General features: G+C 65.4%; 1 protein-coding gene across 8 annotated transcripts in view; it reads left to right on the forward strand.

The window, feature by feature from the left end:
* The first annotated feature begins 877 nt into the window (after nucleotides 1-877).
* The window catches only part of TPCN2 (two pore segment channel 2), a 47,720-nt gene continuing 30,434 nt past the window's right edge, over nucleotides 878-18,163 (forward strand). For 5 of the 8 annotated variants that reach the window (XM_023240176.2, XR_002736459.2, XR_002736460.2 and 2 more), the window contains exons 1-15: nucleotides 880-1,069; nucleotides 4,963-5,027; nucleotides 5,740-5,816; nucleotides 6,161-6,338; nucleotides 7,644-7,760; nucleotides 11,207-11,313; nucleotides 11,864-11,936; nucleotides 13,022-13,124; nucleotides 14,056-14,121; nucleotides 14,947-15,011; nucleotides 15,489-15,589; nucleotides 16,183-16,264; nucleotides 16,485-16,571; nucleotides 17,346-17,465; nucleotides 17,620-17,679. In XM_023240176.2, coding sequence (XP_023095944.1) covers nucleotides 964-1,069; nucleotides 4,963-5,027; nucleotides 5,740-5,816; nucleotides 6,161-6,338; nucleotides 7,644-7,760; nucleotides 11,207-11,313; nucleotides 11,864-11,936; nucleotides 13,022-13,124; nucleotides 14,056-14,121; nucleotides 14,947-15,011; nucleotides 15,489-15,589; nucleotides 16,183-16,264; nucleotides 16,485-16,571; nucleotides 17,346-17,465; nucleotides 17,620-17,679 — 1,407 coding nt within the window. In that variant the 5' untranslated portion in view covers nucleotides 880-963. Of the gene's footprint in view, nucleotides 1,070-1,177; nucleotides 1,833-4,962; nucleotides 5,028-5,739; nucleotides 5,817-6,160; nucleotides 6,339-7,643; nucleotides 7,761-11,206; nucleotides 11,314-11,863; nucleotides 11,937-13,021; nucleotides 13,125-14,055; nucleotides 14,122-14,946; nucleotides 15,012-15,488; nucleotides 15,590-16,182; nucleotides 16,265-16,484; nucleotides 16,572-17,345; nucleotides 17,466-17,619; nucleotides 17,680-18,163 lie in introns of those variants that run through there. The other 3 variants (XR_002736462.2, XM_023240177.2, XM_045039674.1) reach the window with 3 other exon arrangements.

Raw genomic sequence — 18,163 nt, forward strand, 5'->3', positions numbered from 1 at the left:
GGAGGAAGTTGGAGAGACTGGAGGCATCCTGCTGCATTTTGAAGCATGGGAGAGATTCAGTGCACTTTTGCTGGCTTTGATGATGGAAGGGGCCATGAGGGGAGGAATGTGGTAGTCTCTAGAAGCTGAGAATGATCCCCGGTCGACGTCCAGCAAGAAACAGGGACTGCCGTCGCAGCCTCCCGGCAATGAATCTGCCAACCGTGTGCACGAGCCTGGCTCAGGCCAGCCAACACCTTGACTTTGGCCTTGTGAGGCCCTGGTGGGAGAACCCGGTGCAGCCGCTGGACTTCTGACCTCCAGGACCGAGAGGTGATAAATGGGAGTGGTTTTAGGTAAATTTGCAGAAATGTGTCACCACAGCAATGGGAAACAAGCTTTATGTGTTAACGTTAAAAAGACTTCATATACATGTTGTAAATATTTTTCAAGAGTCTTACTGGTCTTTTCAAAGTTTACCCCTAACTATATTTAATCTTTCTAATTTCGTTACCAGAGGGTAAATTCAAGTTCCATTTTGGGGGGGATATCCTTTGGGGTGATCCCCGCGTGCCCAACACTCAACATGCAAAACACAGAGTCCTGGGCCCTGCTCCGAGTTTCTGATTCTCGGGGAGTGCCCGGGAGTCGGCCTTTTTCCCAGTGCCCAGGTGCTGCTGACGCACCCGGCCCAGGGGCCGCGGTCGCCGGAGGCATTCCGCCCAGCCCTGGGAGGTCCTTAGAGCCCCTCCCTGCGGGGAAGGAAGCTGAGCCCCGCCCCTGACAGGCGGGGCCTAGGAAGCCCACGCCTCCTCACGCGAATCCTCCGTTCTTATTGGCTGGTGGCGAAGGGGCATCCCCTGTGTCACAGCGCGGTCCGCTCCTCCTCCCGACCTCCGGGGGCGGGGACGCCACGCCTGCGCAGTGGAGCTCGCGCGCGGAGTTCTGCGCTCCGGTGAAGGTCCGGCGGCGCGCGGCGACCCCATGGAGGAGCCACGGGAGGAGTCGGAGCCCCTTCTGAGCCGGGCCCGGGGCGGCAGTGGCCGCCCGGCGGGCTCGGGCGGCTCCCGCGGCGTCCGCGTTGGGCCTGGTGAGCGGCGGCGTGGCGAGGGGAGCGGGCCGCAGGGGTGGCGCGTGGGGTACCCCCCACCCCCCAGCCCCGGCCCCGCGCCATCCGCTGCCGTCGCGCCCACCCCCGGGCCGGGGTCCGAGCGGGCGCGGAGCGCCAGGGAAGCCGCCCTGCGGACCCGGGCACTGGCGCGGGTGCGGAGTCGGCCAAGCGCTGCAGGGTCGCGCCCTGCCTCCGACCAGCCGGCCTCGGCCAGCCTGGGGCAGCCAGCGCCGTGCAGCCCCCTCGATGCGTCTCGGGTGGACCCGCGCCTCGCGGATCTCCTTGGTGACTCCTAGGAAGCAGCACTTCCGTTTTCCTCCCGGTTATTATGGGGGAAACTGAGGCACGGAGAGGGGCGTGCCCATACTCCGGGTCACCCAGCGGGGAGGTGGCTGAGGTGGGATTCGAACCCCGTTGGGAGTAGACTTAGGAGTCCTTTCAGTCTGCCCTCTCATTCCAGGTGCCCGGAGGCTCCCCAGGGGCTGGTCCCCCTTCAGTTTGGGGTTGGGGCGGCCCCCCCACCCCCCACCCCGGCCAGGGAGGAAGCTTCCTCCCTTTGCCCTCTGCAGCTCCCTCCTGTCCTTCCTGTTTACGGCAGAGAAATTGCTGAATCCCGAGGAGGGCGGGAGGGTGGAGTCCAGCGGCCTCTGGCAGACGCCCGGGGGGTTGGGAAGGGCCTCAGCCTCATCTTGCAGAGAAGGAAACCGAGGCCGGCCAGGAGAGTATCCCGGATCTGTCCAAGGTCAGCCCTGGGATCTGTTGCTAGTGCCGAGCTGGGTGCTCCTTCCAAGGCCACTTTCCTTTTCCGGACTTAACTTTCTTCCTGGGTCCAGGAGGGGCCTGTGGTGTGCGCCCATCCGTGGACTGGGGGGATGGGTGCCTGACCCCAGACGAGAAAACCGGAGGCCGAGGCAGCCACCTGCCTGCCCATCTCAGAGGCTGTCCCCCAGGAAAGGTCTCCATCCAGCACGGATCCCTGGACAAGGGACATAGGACGTGGCGGCATTTGGGTGTCGGCGGGGGGGGGGGGGGTTGCAGACTTCGTGTCTGGAGGTCGGAGTGTCTTTCTCGTGCTGCCACTTCTGGCTGTGTGACCTTGGCAGGTTGTCTAACCTCTCTAAGCTTCACTAAAAGGGACGGAGTCGGAGGGGCTGACCTGAGGGGCGTTGTGACGATTCGGAGAGATTGCTGGGAATGCCCTCTGCATGGGGCCCGGCCGGGTGGCCGAGATGGGGCAGTCGGTGCTGATGGCCATTCTGGGCCTGATTGTGCAGGTCCTACCTAGTCTTGGCAGAGTGGACGGCAGGCCGCTGAGACCTGCATTGTAAGCCAGGAGCCAGGGCCAGGCGGCGTGGACCATGAGAGAGGGCTCTTTGTCCCGACGCCATGCCTCGATGAGGCTTCCCGAGAGCGTGAGGGGACGCTCTGTGTTCTGAGTCTCCCCGGCTAGGCTGTTGGCCCCGGGGGCAGGGGGGACCGAGAACGGCTGGTCACCTCCCAGCTCCCTAGCGGGGCTCCTGGGTGGGGTTCGTCCTGCAGTCGGATTCTCCTACCAACCGGGGTCCGGGGACTGTGCTGCCCCACAGACTCTGCGGTCAGGTCCTTCTGACCCAGCCTCACCTCACGGGCTGCAGGGAGAGGGTGGCTGGTTTCTTGTTCCTGGTCGGGGCGCCCCCCTCTCTCTGGCTACGGAAAAGTCAGAGGCCGAGGGATTGTCGTGATATGGAAGGGGCTTTTAGAATAATACCTAGTAGCTACAGCAGCCCATACAGTCTGCACAGCCGTCCCGTCGCATCTGACCTGTGAGGGGAAACTGAGGCATAGAGGTGCAGGGGCTTGCCCAGGGTCATCAGGGAGCTGGTCGGGGTCCCAGGCAGGCAGTGCAGGGTGGAGCCTGGAACAGGAGAGGGGGCTTAGACTGGATGTTGGGGATGGTGGGGGGCGGGGGGCTTGGGGCAGAGGCAGAGAGACTGGTCCAGGGCTGATGTGGGAGCAGCGTTGGAGCCCCTGCTGTCCTCTGCTCTCGATGGCAGACATTCTGCGCTGACATTCCAACCTGGTGTGCCCTGCGATTGCCACCTGGGGTGACGGTCCCTAGACCGCCACGTTGGGAGACAGTGCTCCGGGTAGGGCCAGCGGCCCGGGCCAGGGCATGGAGTCTTGGGAGAGCTTGGCCTTGGTGGGGCCGAGTTCAAGATGAGTGGCTCAGAGGGCGTAGGGTGGAGGAAGCAGCGGGACGGGTGGTGGGCAAGGGGGGCAGCGGCCGCACCAGGCTGAGGGCAGTGTGGACTTCCTCCTGGAGCGCTGGGGACTTGTGGGAAGCTGTGACGTGCTCATGACTGAGGATCTGTGACGAGATAACCTCTGGCCGCTGGTGTCGGGGGCTGCAGAGCAGGTGGCGTGGCCCTTCTGAGGTTTGGTGTCCTGAGGCCCAGGCGAGAGGTGTGATGAGTGCTGGACAGTCCCCGGGTGCCTGACACCCCTGGCCATTGATGGCTTGCCTGGGCGTGAGCCCCTTCCGCTGCACCCCACGCCTGGGCGTGGAGTGAGCCCGGAGGCTCTTCTTGTTCAGGAAGCTTGTATCCTTAGATCTCTCCAGGCTGAGATCCCATCTCTTATCCGGGGATTTGGTAACATGGGGCCTCTTGCCGGCCCTCAGACCACCCTGCCCTCACAGGCTCCCCTCTTTCGCTGTTCACTCATTCACGCGATAAAGAAGCTTTGAGAACTGCTGCGTGCCGAGCCCTGCGCTGTCCGGGGCTCCCTACGGCAGCGGATAGAAGAGAGTGCCGTCTGATCACAGTTCTTCCCAGGATGCTGTCGGGGAAGCAGGCTGTCACCACCCTCAGAGCCTCCCTGGGAGAACTTTCAGGGCATGGAGGTTATACGTGGGGGGAAACCAAGGCCCAGATGGAGGGCGGGGCTCGCTTTGGGTGACACGGCGTGCCGTGGCAGAGCGGGGAAGGAGTCTAGTCTCCTACCTGTGTCCAGGGTCCCCCGCATCCCTGCTTGGCCCCCGGACCCTGCTGCAGGAGCCCTGAGGACAGGTGCGTGTGCTTCCCTGGGGATGGCGGGCAGAGTGGGGCAGTGGTCCACGGCCTGCTCCGCTTCTGGCTTTGGTACCTCTGCTCTAGAGCTGTGCACACGTCTGTGCGTTCTCTGTACCGGTTAAGGGCAGTTTTCAGAAGCTGCTGGCCCAAAGGGGCCACGTGTGAAAATAGAATCTTCAACAGGAACCGCTGCCATGTCATTTCCCTGATCCAGGAGCTGCTGGGGCTGCGTGCGGGCTCTTCTCCCCGCCCCCGGGGCCCGGGCTGCCTGGGCTGCACCCTCTCTCCTGGGCGCCGGGCAGTGAGGTTCCTCCGTTGCTGCGAACCACGGCTCCTCATGCCTGCCTTCTCCCTTTGCGTCCAGCAACAGCTTCTGCACCAAAGCCACAGAGGTGGCCCTTGCCCCACGATCAGTGGACAGAACCCGAGGCCGCAGGGACTGATCTCGTTTGCAGCTTATGGCTCCTTGATGGGCAGGGGACAGGGGTGCTGGGATGGCTTCAAGCCGCCTGACTTCAAGGCCCCTTGTAGTCGGGAGCCTTCCTGGGGCCCACGGCGGCTCCGTCCATCCTCCTGGGCCCTGAGGCCCCAGGTTGCTGGTTGGTGAAGGCGGCAGAAGGGTAGTGACGGCCGCACAGTCCTCCCTGTGCCAGCCCAGGTCTGGGGCTCTCTTGTGTGCAAACTCGCGGCAGGGCGAAAGGCCGGTCATTCCAGAGCCTTAGGAAAGAATGCCTCCAAGTTCTCTCCTTGAGCTCAGTGGCCCTGTAGCAGGTGAGTGCCACGTCATCCCCCACGTCACCTGATGTGTGTCTCTGCCTGCAGGTGCTGCGTCCAGGCAGGATCTCTGCTTTGACCAGGCTGCCGTCTTCATCGAAGATGCCATCCAGGTGGGTGGCACCCGTTCCCGGTGGCTGGGCCTGGGCCCGCCTCTAGGTTTTGTGGGGACTGGGTGACGGCTGCCCCGATGGGCCCCTCCTCGCTGTCCTGGGGCCAGGGCCTCGGTCGCTGGACCGTGTGGCCGTGATTACCGTGATGACGGGCACTTTGGGCACGGCTCGCCTGGAGTCCTCCCTAAAGCAGGTGGGCACTGGGTGCTCTTTTGAACCCTGGAAACACTCGTTTCGTTGAGTTACCACCTACTGAGGGCCTGTCCGGGTCTGGGGAAAGATGCTCCAAGATGGCCAGACCATCCCCTGCTGGAAAATGCTATTGAGGCTCAATTCGGGAAATAGAATATGGAAGGGGGGAGCAGTGTGCCGGGTGGGGGGCATCCTGGAGAGCGGCACCGTTGTAGGGCCTTGCACAGCAGAGGGGACAGTGTCACGGGCAGGCAGAGGGCACAGCTGTGCACTTAGAAACAGGTATCCACGCGGGGCGATGGATGCCCAGGGTGTTCTGAGTCTGCCTGCCAACGTGCCCCTGCTGGGCCACGAGAGAGCCCTTTCTCCACGTGTGCGATCGAGTGGACTCCGGTCCACAGCCTGTGTCCCCGCCTAGGGCCCGTCGAGGGGTCAGCGGGGGCCCTGCACGGGGCTGGCTGTGCTGCGTGGCTCCGAAGGGGCCCCCGCTCATGCTCTCCCGTGCGTCTTTGACCTTCAGTACCGCTCCATTAACCACCGCATGGACGCCAGGTCGATGTGGCTTTACCGACTGTATTACTCCAACACCTGCCAGTGGTGAGAAGGGGCACGCCGCGCGGGGTGCCTGCGGCCTGGCTGGGTGGGGGGAGGCCGGCTCAGGGTCCAGGCGGGCTCCCCCTCCCCTCTCTCCTTGCCACGGGGCCCGGCCCACGGAAAGCGGGGCCCTCCTGGTGATGAGGTCCAGCCACGCCACTGAGTTTTGGCCTGGGCAGCGTCAGCTGGCCGCTCCAGAGTGGGCGCAGACCGCGAGGCGGGGGCTCTGCTTCTGGAAGCCGCCGAGAGTGGCCTGCTGTCCTGGCCGGCCCTCTGCCGCCGATGTGCGTTGCGGCCCGGAGCCTCGCTGGCTCGTGCGTTTCAGTTAGTTCTGGTTCGTTTCTCAGGACGTTGAGCCTCACCATCTTCTTGATCCTGCTTTTGGCTTTTGTCGAGACCCCTTCCTCGCTCACCAGCACCGCGGACGTCCGCTTCCGCTCGGCCCCCTGGGACCCGCCCTGTGGCCTCACCGAGAGCGTCGAGGCGCTCTGCCTGCTGGTCTTTGTGGCTGACGTGTCTGTGAAGGTGAGCCGGGCGCCATCGGGTGCCAGAGCGCGGGGGCCGGTGCCCCCCCAGCCTGCGTGCTGCCCTCCGGATTAACCTTTACGCTCCCGGAGCTGGCTGCCTTTTTTCTCTGACTGCACCTTCCCCCTGTGAGCAAAGGCCTGGGTTGGTTGGGGGACAAGAGACCCCGTCAGCTCTTCTCTCTCTGGACTCAACCGAGTCTGGGTTCGGGCCTGCCGGGTGCACGGCCTCGCGGGGCCTCTGGGAGTGGCCCAGGGTCTGGCAGTGCCTCTGTGAGGAGAGACCCCGACGGAACAAGAGAGGACCGGTGGTCTCGCTCGTGGGCCGCCCTCCCGCCCCCAAGAGAGGAGGAACACGGGAGGAGGTGGGTGTGGGCTGGAAAAGGCCGGCTGCTGCGCGGCCGTGTGTCCGACTCTGACCCGAGTCCTTCGGGAAGCTGGAAGTGGGTCCGGCCTTCTTCATGTGAACTTCTGAGCCACGTCAGGGGTTCAGAGCCGTAGCGGCTTCCCAGCACGATGCGGAGGGGCCGAGAGATCTTCCCCTGGGTCACACGTCCTGTTACTTTGGTCGAACGGTAGCGATCCCAGCGCCACAGGCCCAGCCGAGCACACGCAGCTGGCCACGGAGCCCCAGGTAGTGCGGCAGACTGTCCCCAGAGCCCCGCAGGGCCTTGGTCTGGCGCCTGCCGGGCTGTCCTGCTGTGGGGGTGGCTTCGGGCCCCTGCTGCTGGTGCTGGGGGCCGTGGGGGACCGAGGGCCCGGACCACTTCACATTGTTTCTGTTTTAGCCCACGATGTGTTTATGAGTTTGAGGGCTTTCAGACTGGAACTGAAACTGGGGAGCGGTTCTCATTAGCGTCTTCCGAACGGTTGGGACGGTTGGGGAGTCTCGAAAGATAGAGAGCGTACATTTTTGTCTGCGCAGCGTGACCTCTGGATGCCCCTGCTGCCGGTGGGGCTGTTGGCACCTGGCCAGTGGGCCCCCGAGGAAGACCTGGTCTAGACGGTTCTGGGTGTGGGCCGGCCCTAACCAGAAGCGGACCACGAGTGCCGTTGCCCCTTTTCCAGAACGGCTCTTTCCCAGAGTGGTTTCTGTGCGCGAGCCAGACTGGCGGCCGGGACGGGCGGGACCGATGAGGCGGCGGGCCAGAGGGGTTAAAGTGCCCGAGGTCACCAGCAGGCTGGGGGGGATCTCTGCCCCGGGCGCTCCGGTCTCACCCCTGCGCGTCCACGGCCTCGGACCGGCTGCAGGGCTGGTGTCTGTGGGGCTGCCCGCTCGCCCGCTCACCCACCGCCTCTCTTGCAGAGCTATCTGGTTGGATGGGCCCAGTTCCGGAAGAACCCCTGGCTGCTGGCCTACCTCGCAGTGCTGGTCGTGTCTCTCGCGGACTGGATCGTGTCGCTGAGTCTGGTTTGCCAGGAGGTAGGTGGTGCGGTGGCTCTGAGGCGGGAGCGGGGAGCTCTGGGTGGCCCGCCCGCTGCCCGTCTCTTCCCACCCTCCTAGCGTTTCAGTCAGCCGCTGGCCTTGTCCCGTCCTGTAGAAGAAGTCCCGTCCTGAGGCCTGGGGAGGGCACAGGGACTGCTAATTCCTGCCTCCCCACTTGTCAGCTGAATTTCCCGCCCGCCTGGGTCCTCCAGGAAAGCACCATCCAGGGCCTCGCGCCCAGAGCTCTGGGGCCTGCGGTAAGAAGGCCCACATTGGCCACCGGCCCCAAACCTCTCTGGCTGCACCATCCCCCCCCCCCCCCACCTGGATGCTCTGCCCCGTGATTGGATAGAGGAGAAGCAGGGAAAGTGGGTGTGGGGACATCCGTGTCCCTCAGGGCCAGTCGGGGACACAAGCCCATCGGGTGCTTTAGCCAAGAGAGTTTACATAGGGCTTAAACAGGTGTCGAGTAACCGACAAAGCAGAACGGGGCCCCGAGGGACACAGAACTGCAGGAAGCCCCGGGGGACAGGCCCCCAGAGCTGGCGCCCCGCCCCTGACGCCTGGAGGGGTGCAGATCACCAGTGCCCCTGCGGAGACTGCTTGGTTCTGGGAGTGCCGCAGGCAGGGCCGGCTGGCAGCCCCAGGGCGTGGGTACCTGCCCTAGGGACAGCAAGGGGACAGCAGGGAGCCATCCGTCTGCCCCTCCGGTGTCCCAGCCTCTGTCCACGCCCTCGCTGGCAGAAGCAAGCGGGGAGCCGCTGCCGAGAGAGAGAGAGAGAGAGCTGCAAGGCTGACAGGGGGAGGCGCCAAGGGGAGGGCGCAGGGCCCGCCTCCCACTTCCTAGCAGGAAAGAGCCTCGTTAGCTTACGAGCCCACATCTGCGCAACAGGCCAGGAAGACCGAGCACAGCTCAGACCTCGCTCTGTTATCGGTGGGGCCCTCACTGCCACTTACAAGTTCCTCTCCCTCTGCGTCCCGCGGCCCTTGCCTCCGCCAGCTCCCCAGCAACTCGGGGCGCTTCCCCTCAAATGGGGACCCAGGCCTCCACTCCCGGGCTGTCCTTGGCAGAGGGACACCCCCGCTGGCACGGCACCCTGCTTTGCGTGAATTCTTACGTGTGTCCCTGGTGGAGGGGGTCTCCCCCCTCCCCCGCCACCCAGAGCAGCAGGACACCGAATCGTGGGGTCGGGGGAGGAGTTGCTGTTCCTGTCACGTCCTGGTGCTCAGAGCCTCTGATGCGCCTTCTGGTCCCACAGAGGGCTGTGCCCCACAGCTGGGGTCACTGAGCCTGCCTAGGGCCGTTGGGCCCTCCCGCGGGCCAGGCACTTCAGGGTGAGGGCCATCGTGAGGCCAGTGGGGGCTGTGGGGCTGCCCTGAAGCAGCGTGGGCCCCTGAGGCTCAGAGGGTGGCCCCTGGGTGGCCCCAGGCAGAGCCCCAGCCCACACGCCTGTCTGTCCAGTGCCTGGGGAAGGGGCACATCGCAGTCACCCACCCCCTGCCAGGGGGCCGCATCGGGCTGGGTGAGCCGAGTTGAACCGGGCTCTGCCTCTGGAGGGCGGGGCGTCAGTGGTGCCCTGGGGGGAGAGGCTGGCACATTACAGGACGCGTCCTTCTGTGTCTTGTGGGTGTTCACTCTGCCCATCCACACATGCGCTTCCTGGACCCCGTCCCCTGTGGTCTGGCCTGTTCTTTCCGGGCCCTGATGCCAGGAATCGCTACCTTTCCCAGTATAGACGGGGCGGACCCCGCTTGCCGCAGAACTTTCCCTTCGGTACCGTCTCGGGGGGGATTCTCCCGATTGAGGCTGTAATGCCACAGGTGGTCCACTGGGTAGAGTCAGCCCATCACCCAGAACCGTCCAGAAACCAGGCCCCAGGTTTCTCCCTGTGGCCAGCTGGCCAGTCATAACTCACACAGGCACCAGGGCGGGCAGGGCGGGCAGGAGAACCAGGGGCATCCCACCCACTCCGGTCTCGTCTCTCACGTCCATTTCTACTTTGTGGCCAGGAGGGTCACATCCCTCGTGGTCTACCGGTGACCGGATAGGCCATGGTCACGACTCTGCTGTGCCTCTTTCTCACGGGGGACCAGGTATCTGCAGATCAGTGGTGAGCTGTGATTCTGTGTGGGCCTCCCAGGGGCACCCCACCCTGGCCCTAGGCTGGCGTCTAATCAGGGTTGAGTCCTGTGGATGAACCGTCCCATCCTTCATCAAGGCCACGTGTCTCCGTGTCCATGACCTGACGTGGCCCCCGTGTCAGGAGGGCCCTGGGCAGGTCGGGTCACTACACCCGGGGAGAAGCCATACCCTGTCCCGTGTCTGCTTACTGGTGAGGGTCCAAGACCCCGGGTGCGGGTGCCAGCAGGACCTTCAGCCCCTGCCTGGCCTTGAGGGATGGCCGGAAGATTCGGGATACGGGCCCTGAGACAAGGTTCCTTCCAGGGGCAGCGAGCGGATCATGGGCGAGCTGGGGACGCTGGTTCCTCAGCCCACGGGGCAGGGCTGGGGGCGTGGCCCTGAGCGTCCTGAGCCGGGAGCTGGGCCCCTTCCGAGGGTGCGAGTAGCCGAGGGAGGTTGAGTCAGGCCTTGGGATCACCTGTGGTGCAGACGATCTGGAGGGTCTGCCGTGTGCTGGAGGGAGCTCGTTCGGTCGCGAGAGACACCTGCGGGTGCGCGGCAGGATTCCAGAGCGGTCTGAGCAGAGACGGGCCAAGGCCGCCAAGGCCGCAGCCAGCGGGACGGCGAGGGGCGGGCCCTGGGCGGGCCAGAGTGGGCCTCTGGGCAGTCCGTAGGGCCTGGGGCTGACCTAGCTGTGCTTCTGAGACGAGAAGCCCAGGGGGCCCGGAGTCTGGAGCTGAGAGCTGGGAGGGGCGGGTGGACGTGGGAGGGACAATCATCACCGTGAGCCTGAAAACCAAGAGGCCTGATGAGCTCGCCGGAGTGCGAGGCCTCAGAGGGCAGGAGGGGCCCTGGGCGCCAGCACTCGGGTCAGGCCCCGGGAGACGGCCCGAAGCCCTGGGCAGACTCAGGCCTGGAGGTCACCGGACAGGAGGACCGGCTGGGTCGGGAGCGGGGACACGCGGGAGGGGTGGAGGGGTGAGTGGGGGGGCGAGGGTTCTGTTGCGAGTGAAGGTGTCGGGACATGTGGTGTCTTCCTAGCAGGTGAGGGAGAAGGGGCGCCTGAGGGGGGCCCTCGAGAAGGCCGGGGGGTCCCGAGGACAGTGGGGGGGTGGGGCGCGGGGAGCGGCCCCTGGGTGCTCTGATGGCAGGGGTGGCCCCTTGGCAGGGGTGTGAGGAGGAGGGTGTGGAGCCCGAGGTGGAAGCTGGGGCGTGCGGGGGCAGGAGGGGCGGGGGCAGGGGCGTGAGCGGGGCCCGGGGCTCTTCGGCCTTCTGCCTCCGGCCTGGGTGGAAACGGGGGCCCCTTCCTGCCGTCTTTCAGCCCCTGCGGATTCGCAGGCTCTTTCGCCCCTTCTTCTTGATGCAAAACTCCTCCATGATGAAGAAGACGCTCAAGTGTATCAGGTCGTCGCTGCCGGAAATGGCCAGGTGGGCTCGCGGGGCGGCTGGGGTCTCCTGCTCCCTGCTGTGCCGTGGGGGCGCCGGGACTGCGGCCTGGGGAGGCCGGTGGGCGGGTGTTCGCGGCCTCCCGGCAGCCCCTTAGTGGCCTTGTGCCCCCTGCCCGATAGCCGCAGAGCCCTGCGGGTGCTCCCTTCTGCCCCGCTGTGGCCGTGACCCCTCCCCGCCCGCTCTCCTCCCGTCCCTCCCCCAGTTCTCTCTCCGTCCCCTCCCCCAGTGGCTCACATGGGTGACCCCTCACATTCCAGCCCAGATGGCTGGGCGTGGCCTTCCCCTCTGGGAGACGGGGTCCTTGGACCCCCAGGAAATGCTTTTGGGGTCACCGATCGTCCCTGCCAGGGAAAGGGGGCTCCCTTAGGGCGGGACCAGTAGCTGAGCGCACGGCGGACTCTGTCGGGGCAGGGAGCTCCCCACGCGGTCAGGTCGGCTGTCCCTGGTCCCTTGTCCGCTTGGGCGCGTGGGGCGCGTGGGGCACGTGGGGCGCGTGTCCCGTGCTGAGCGCCCGCCCCCGCCTCCCCAGTGTCGTGCTGCTGCTGGCACTGCACCTGTGCGTCTTCACCATGCTCGGGATGCTTCTCTTCACAGGCGAGAAGGTACGGTGCTCTGCTCTGACCCGGCCCGGGGCCTTGGGGTTTGGGTGGACAGGGCGGCCCAGGGGAAGCTTCCAGGTCATTCCGGGGCCCGGTTAGGCTGCCTGCCCTAGCTTGGTGAGCACGGTCAGTGTCGGCCCACCCAGGCTCCGGGGTCTCTCCACGTGGCCGGTCTTCCGTGCACCCCTGATGGGGCCCCCGGGTGCCCCCTGCCTCGCGGGTTCAGGGCTGGTCTGCCTGGTGGCCCTCCTTCCGTCTCCCCTCCCTGCCCCGTCACTCACCCGGCTTTCTTTGCACCCCTGTTAGACGGAGGCCCCCTCATTCTGGCATTTGGGGCCCTCGGGATGGACTGCACCACCGTCCCTCTCACGGCACCTGCCTGTCCCCACTTCCTCTTCTCCAGCTGTGGGCTTTTGCCCCCCCCCGCCCCCGCCCCCGCCCCTGTCCCCTCCTTCCAGCTCCTCACTGCTCCTTGGCCCCCAGTGGCTTGTTGCTGTGTGGAGGTGTCTCCCACCTGTCGCCCCGGTCCCCCCGCCCCGTGCATCTGTGGTCCAGCGTGTCCTTCCTCATGTCCTGGCCAGGGCTGCTGTCCTCAGGCCTGGAGCTGTCCTGCGTCTGTCCTGGGAATGTGGCTGATGGTCAGCCAAGGCCGGTTTTCATTGAACTTGTGGTATTTGGGGATTCAGGCTGTGCTGTCCACGAGGGGGGACTGAAAACCGTCCTTTCTGACTCCGGGAGAGCTGGAGCTGCCGCGCGCGCATGCGTGTGTGTGTGTGTGTGTCTGTGTGTGTCTGTCCATGTGGTTGCGTGGTCGTGTGTGCTGTGTCTGCGTGTGTCTCGGCCAGGGCGGCTGAGAGCTTTTCGCCGTGGTTCCCAGCAGACCCTCTTTGGTGGCCGGTGTCCCTGTGGGTGCGCGGCCTCCCTGAACACTGGCTCTTGGGCCCAGAGGCCGCGAGTGAGGTCCTGTCTGTGAGTGCAGAGCCTGCTGGGAAGTGATGGGGACATGGCAGGTCAGGGGATGCTGGCCTCACAGTGGCCGCTGGGGCAGAGGCCCGACGGCGCCTCAGAGCTGTCACGTTCGCTCTCAGCAGGACGACGGGCAGGACCGGGAGAGGCTGACGTACTTTCGCAACCTGCCGGAGGCCCTGACCTCCCTCCTGGTGCTGTTGACCACGGCCAACAACCCTGACGGTGTGTGAGGAGTGGGGAGAGGCCCCGGGGGGGGGGGGGCAGCTTTGGTTGTCGCTGGGCCGCAGAGCCGGGCTCCGGGCCGCGGGGGTGCCGAAGGCCTTTTTATCGCCCGGGGGAGGATGACGCTGGCTTCTCTCCCTCCCTCGCTCCTTGGTTTTCTTTCCCTGTTTGTCTTTTCCCTCCTTCTTCCTGCCTTTTTCCTTTTTCTTCCGTTTTTTTCCCGTCTCCTGTTCTCGCTTCCTCCCTTTGCGTCTGTTCCTTTCCCCTTGTCTTTCCCCTGTCTCCTGACTTCACCGGGAAGCTAGGAACGCATGAGATGTGTGTCTGGCGGGGCCCCCGGTGGCCTCCTCTCTGAGGCCTGACCGCTTTCCCTGTTGCCCCCCGGGCCCGGCCCTGGGTCTCAGGTGGCTGTGGCTGCTCACGTTTGGGGTGGCTGCCGGGGCCTCTCTGTCTGGGCGAGCGGTACGGCCAGGGTGGGGCGCCGTAGGCCTCCAGGGCTGGGCCGTGGCCTGGTCCCCTGGCTGGTGACTTTCGTCTTGGGCGCGGGGGTGATCCCCCCATCACAGAGACCTTCCCGGGAGGGCAGCCCCCGGCTTCCACACCCAGGGAGAGCTGTGCAGCGGGACCCCGAGCGTTGTGCCCACGCGTCCCGTGAGTCCTAGCGAGTCACCCGAGGGAGAGCGGACCTTCCGGTCTGCGGGGAGTTGACAGGGGAGCAGATCTCAGCGGAAGGGAGGAGCGGCCTTGAGAAGTAGTGAGCCCTCCATTCCGAGGGTGTGCCGGCAGAGCCGGGGGTCGGCATTGGACCAGAAGGCCTCCCGGGTCTCCCAGCCGAGCCCTTCTCTCCTCTGGGAGGCATGGGGCCGTGAGGGGATCGGACGGGACGCTGAGGTGGGAGCAGGGTTCAGTCTCTCCGCTTTCTTTCTCCCAGTGATGACTCCTGCGTACTCCAAGAACCGGGCCTATGCCATTTTCTTCATAGTCTTCACCCTGATAGGTAAGTTCCGGTGGGTCTGCAGGGGTCACTCGGGACAAAATTCTGCCCCCAGTGGCAAGATGGCGAATGCTCAGGTGTGAGTGTGCCCTCCCGACCCCATGACCTCCCCTCATGTGCCCTCCTGACTCCATGACTTCACCCCAGTGTGCCCTCTTGACCCCATGACCTCCCCCCATGCGCCCTCCTGACCCCATGACTTCACCCCATGTGCCCTCCCGACCCCATGACCTCCCCCCATGCGCCCTCCTGACCCCATGACTTCACCCCATGTGCCCTCCCGACCCCATGACCTCCCCCCATGTGCCCTCCTGACCCCATGACCTCACCCCAGTGTGCCCTCCCGACCCCATGACCTCTCCCCATGCGCCCTCTTGACCCCATGACCTCCCCTCATGTGCCCTCCTGACCCCATGACCTCACCCCAGTGTGCCCTATTGACCCCATGACCTCCTCCCATGTGCCCTCCCGATCCCATGACCTCCCCTCATGTGCCCTCCAACCTCGTGGCTTCTCAGTGTGACCATCTCGTGGTCTTTGGTCTGTGACTACCGATGACCCCTGTGCCCGTGGCTGGGCAGGCCTGGTGTCTTGCGTGTTCATCGGATGAGGACAAGGCTACGTGTGGGGTGACTGGTGTGCCCCGGGCACCTGACGGGAACCACGAGCACGCCCTGCTCTGTGACCGTCCCTGCCCTTCTTGCCACCCCCCCCGGGGGGTTGCTGTGCCCATGTCCCCTCTGTGCCCCTGGATGCCGGCCTGGCCCTGGGCCCCCGGGGTGCTCCCTCTAGACTCTGCCCGATGACCGCGGCTTTTCCCACTCAAAGGAAGCTTGTTTCTGATGAACCTGCTGACGGCCATCATCTACAACCAGTTCCGGGGCTACCTGATGGTGAGCCGGGCCTCTGTCCCTGTTCCCGCCTGAGCAGCTGCCCCTGGAGGCCAAGCGGGGAGCGACCGAGCTGACCGGCCAGGCAGTCCCCGCAGTGAGGGGTGGCCGGCCGGGGGTGGGGTGACGGCCCCTGCTGGTCTTGGCGCCGCCTCCCTTGGGGAAGCGGGAGCCGCGGCACATCCTTGCCGCCCAGGCCTCTTCTAGAGGGAGGCCTCGAGGTCGCCCCTCCCAGGGCAGGCGGCCCCGAGCCCACCGTATGTGTGAGAGCTGGGGGCCCCAGGCGCGCAGAGCGGAAAAGCACGTCTGCGTGAGTTCCGCAGGCCGGGACGGGTCTGGCCATGCCCCTGGGGCCCGAGGGGGCAAGCGCCGCTCCCAGCCACGGGCGGGTGGGTGCCCCCAGAGGCCGCTGCACAGGAGGGGGTGTGCGGCCGGGAGAGGCCCGACCCCGCCACTCAGAGCCATCGTCCTGGCTTGCAGAAGTCCTTCCAGACCTCGCTGTTCCGGAGGCGGCTGGGGGCCCGGGCCGCCTACGAGGTCCTCTCCTCCATGAGCACACGGGGAGAAGCCCACCCTCGAGGGTGAGTGGCGGGGCTCCCGGGAGCCCCTTCTCCCCGAGGAAGTGGGGGCGCCTGCTGCCGGGAGGGAACGCCTTAGGGGTGGCGTGCTCTGTGGGGCGTTTCCCGGGCACCGCTCTGCCCAGCTCCCTGCGGGCTGGGGCCCGGGCATCCTGAGGACACCGCCTCTCTGGTGCCGCGGGGTCGTCCTCGTGAGCCCCGGAGACCCTGGGCCGGCAGGGGCCGAGGCGCTTTGGCCCTCTCCCCCGACTGCGCCCTTCCTGCGCCCCTGCGCTCGGGTGCCCGAACCAGCGGGACCTGGTCTGGAGGTGGTGTCGGTGTGGAAGGCTCCGGCTCGGACGGCTCGTTAGCCGTGGCGCTGCTGCCGTCCCGCCTGCTGCTTCCGAGGGCCAGCGCGCTCCTCGGGGGCACGACAGTAGTGTCTGTGGGCATTTCAGACGACAGGACGTCGGAGGGCCTGTGGTCGGCTCTTTCACGGAGGCCCGTGTCATCGCCCAGGGCGGCTCGGTCGCACGCGCACAGCCCAGGCCAGAGGGGCGGGCGCCGGGTGCGCTGCGCTGGCCGGGCTCACTGGGGCGCGGTGTCTTTCTTCCCAGGGTCGGGGTGGACCCCCAGGACTTCCTGCAGGTGCTCCAGAGAGTCCAGCTGGACAGCCACCAGAAACCGGTCATCATGGAGGTATCGGAGTCCCCTCTTCCCCTTGCCCTCCTCGGTCTGTGATCTGGGCTCCCCCTGGAGGTCACGTCGGCCAGCAACCCCGCTTCCGCACAGGGCGTCATTTCACATCGGCCGGGGCCGGGGGCCGGTGGGGGCCGGGCCCGGCGCACCCTCCTGTCCTGGGCCCTTCCTCCCCTGGGCCCAGCTGACCCCTGCTGACCTGTGTTTCTGTCCTTTGTAGAAGGTGCGTTCCTACGGTGGCGACCTTCTGTCGGCCGAGGAGTTTCAGAAGCTCTTCAATGAGTTTGACAAAAGGGTGATTAAAGAGGTAACTGAGCCACCTGCTTAGGGCCAGGCCACCCGGGGTGAACGGGGAAGTTTACGGTGCGTGTTGGCATTGATCACCCGGGTGACCCTTGGCGTCAGTGCCAGGGATTCTGGCCCTGAGGATGGGGAACGGGAACAGAGGTTGCTGGGCTCTTGGAAACCGAGGAGGTTTTGTTAACCCGATGGAATTTGCAGACCACAGGGACTGGCCTGGGCCAAGCCTGACTCAGGGGAACCTTCTGGATGGGTTTCCCTGTCTGCATGACAGACTCTTACCTACTTCCTGTGTGTCCTTCTCTGGAGCTTCCTGAGTTTGTCCAAAGCGTTTGTCCTTTGTCCTTGACCCTGATCTGTAAAGTCCCCAGACGGGCCTTGGCATCCAGCTCAGCACTGTGTCCAGAAGGCCATCCCGTGTCAGTTATTGGCGTGTAATTTACGTACATTTGTTCACAGAACACTTTGTGTCTGGTGGTAACACCTGGCGTGTGTTCAGGGTCCCCCCCCGGCTAGTCCCTCGTGGTTTACTTAAACCGCTTAGTGACCGTTTAGGCTTTCTCTGCCTCTCTTTTGGTGTTCAAAGACTGCTGGGATGAACGTCTTTGTGCACCTATTTTCGTGTTTGAGATTATTTTCTCAGGCTGGATAGACTGGGATGAGAGAGAAGGGAGGAAAAGTCGAATCCCAGAATAAGGGGGTGCGGACACCGGAGGGCGCCCAGCGGCCACGTGCCCCCCGTAGGCACGTGTGTTTGAGCACACGCGTGTTCCCTCCCCAGCGCCCGCCGCGGCCCGAGTACCGGTCTCCCTTCCTGCGGAGCGCTCAGTTCCTCTTCAGCCACCGCTATTTTGACTACCTGGGGAACCTCATCGCCCTTGGGAACCTCGTGTCCATTTCTGTGCGTGTGCCCTTGCCCTCGTGTGGACACGGGAGGTGCCTCGCGCCCGCCCCCCCCCCCCCCCTTGCCCCTGCCCCTGCCCCTCCTCCCGGCCCCCTGCCCGAGGTCTCTGCCGGGCCCGGCCGGCGAGCCGCCTCCCGCTCTGGCTCCGCAGGTGTTCTTGGTGTTCGATGCCGACGTGCTGCCCGGGGACCGTGATGACTTCGTCCTCGGGGTGAGCTCTGGGGTCGTGCGGCCGGGGTGACAGCGGCCAGAGGGAGTGAGTGTGCACGGCCTCCCTGCCCCGGGGCCCTCCTGCCGCAGAGCGGCTCCTCCCGTCGCGGGGCGCCCCCAGAGGAGGGGTGCTGGCCCGGGCGAGGCCAGGGGCGGGGGCGGGGGTGGGGGGCAAGGCAGCGGGTGGGGCCGCCCCGTCTGGCCGCCTTGTCTGGCCCTGGGATTTGAGCTTCTCCGTGGCTGGTTCTCAGCCCTTTTTGGAACCGTGAGCTCCTTTCTTAATGTTACGCGGTCTCATCAAACTCTCTAGGAATTTAAAAACAATTTTCCCACGTTGGACGTTAAGCAAAGTAGCAGCCACGCCCCCACGGTACCTAACGCCAGAACTCTTAACAAAGCGGGTTGTTTTTATGGGAGATGGCGTCGTGAATGATGTTAAAATTGACACAAACGACTACATCTTCTCTAATTACGTAGGAAGCTGT

The sequence above is a fragment of the Felis catus genome, chromosome D1, assembly GCF_018350175.1.
Source record: "Felis catus isolate Fca126 chromosome D1, F.catus_Fca126_mat1.0, whole genome shotgun sequence".
Taxonomy (NCBI): Eukaryota; Metazoa; Chordata; class Mammalia; order Carnivora; family Felidae; genus Felis; species Felis catus.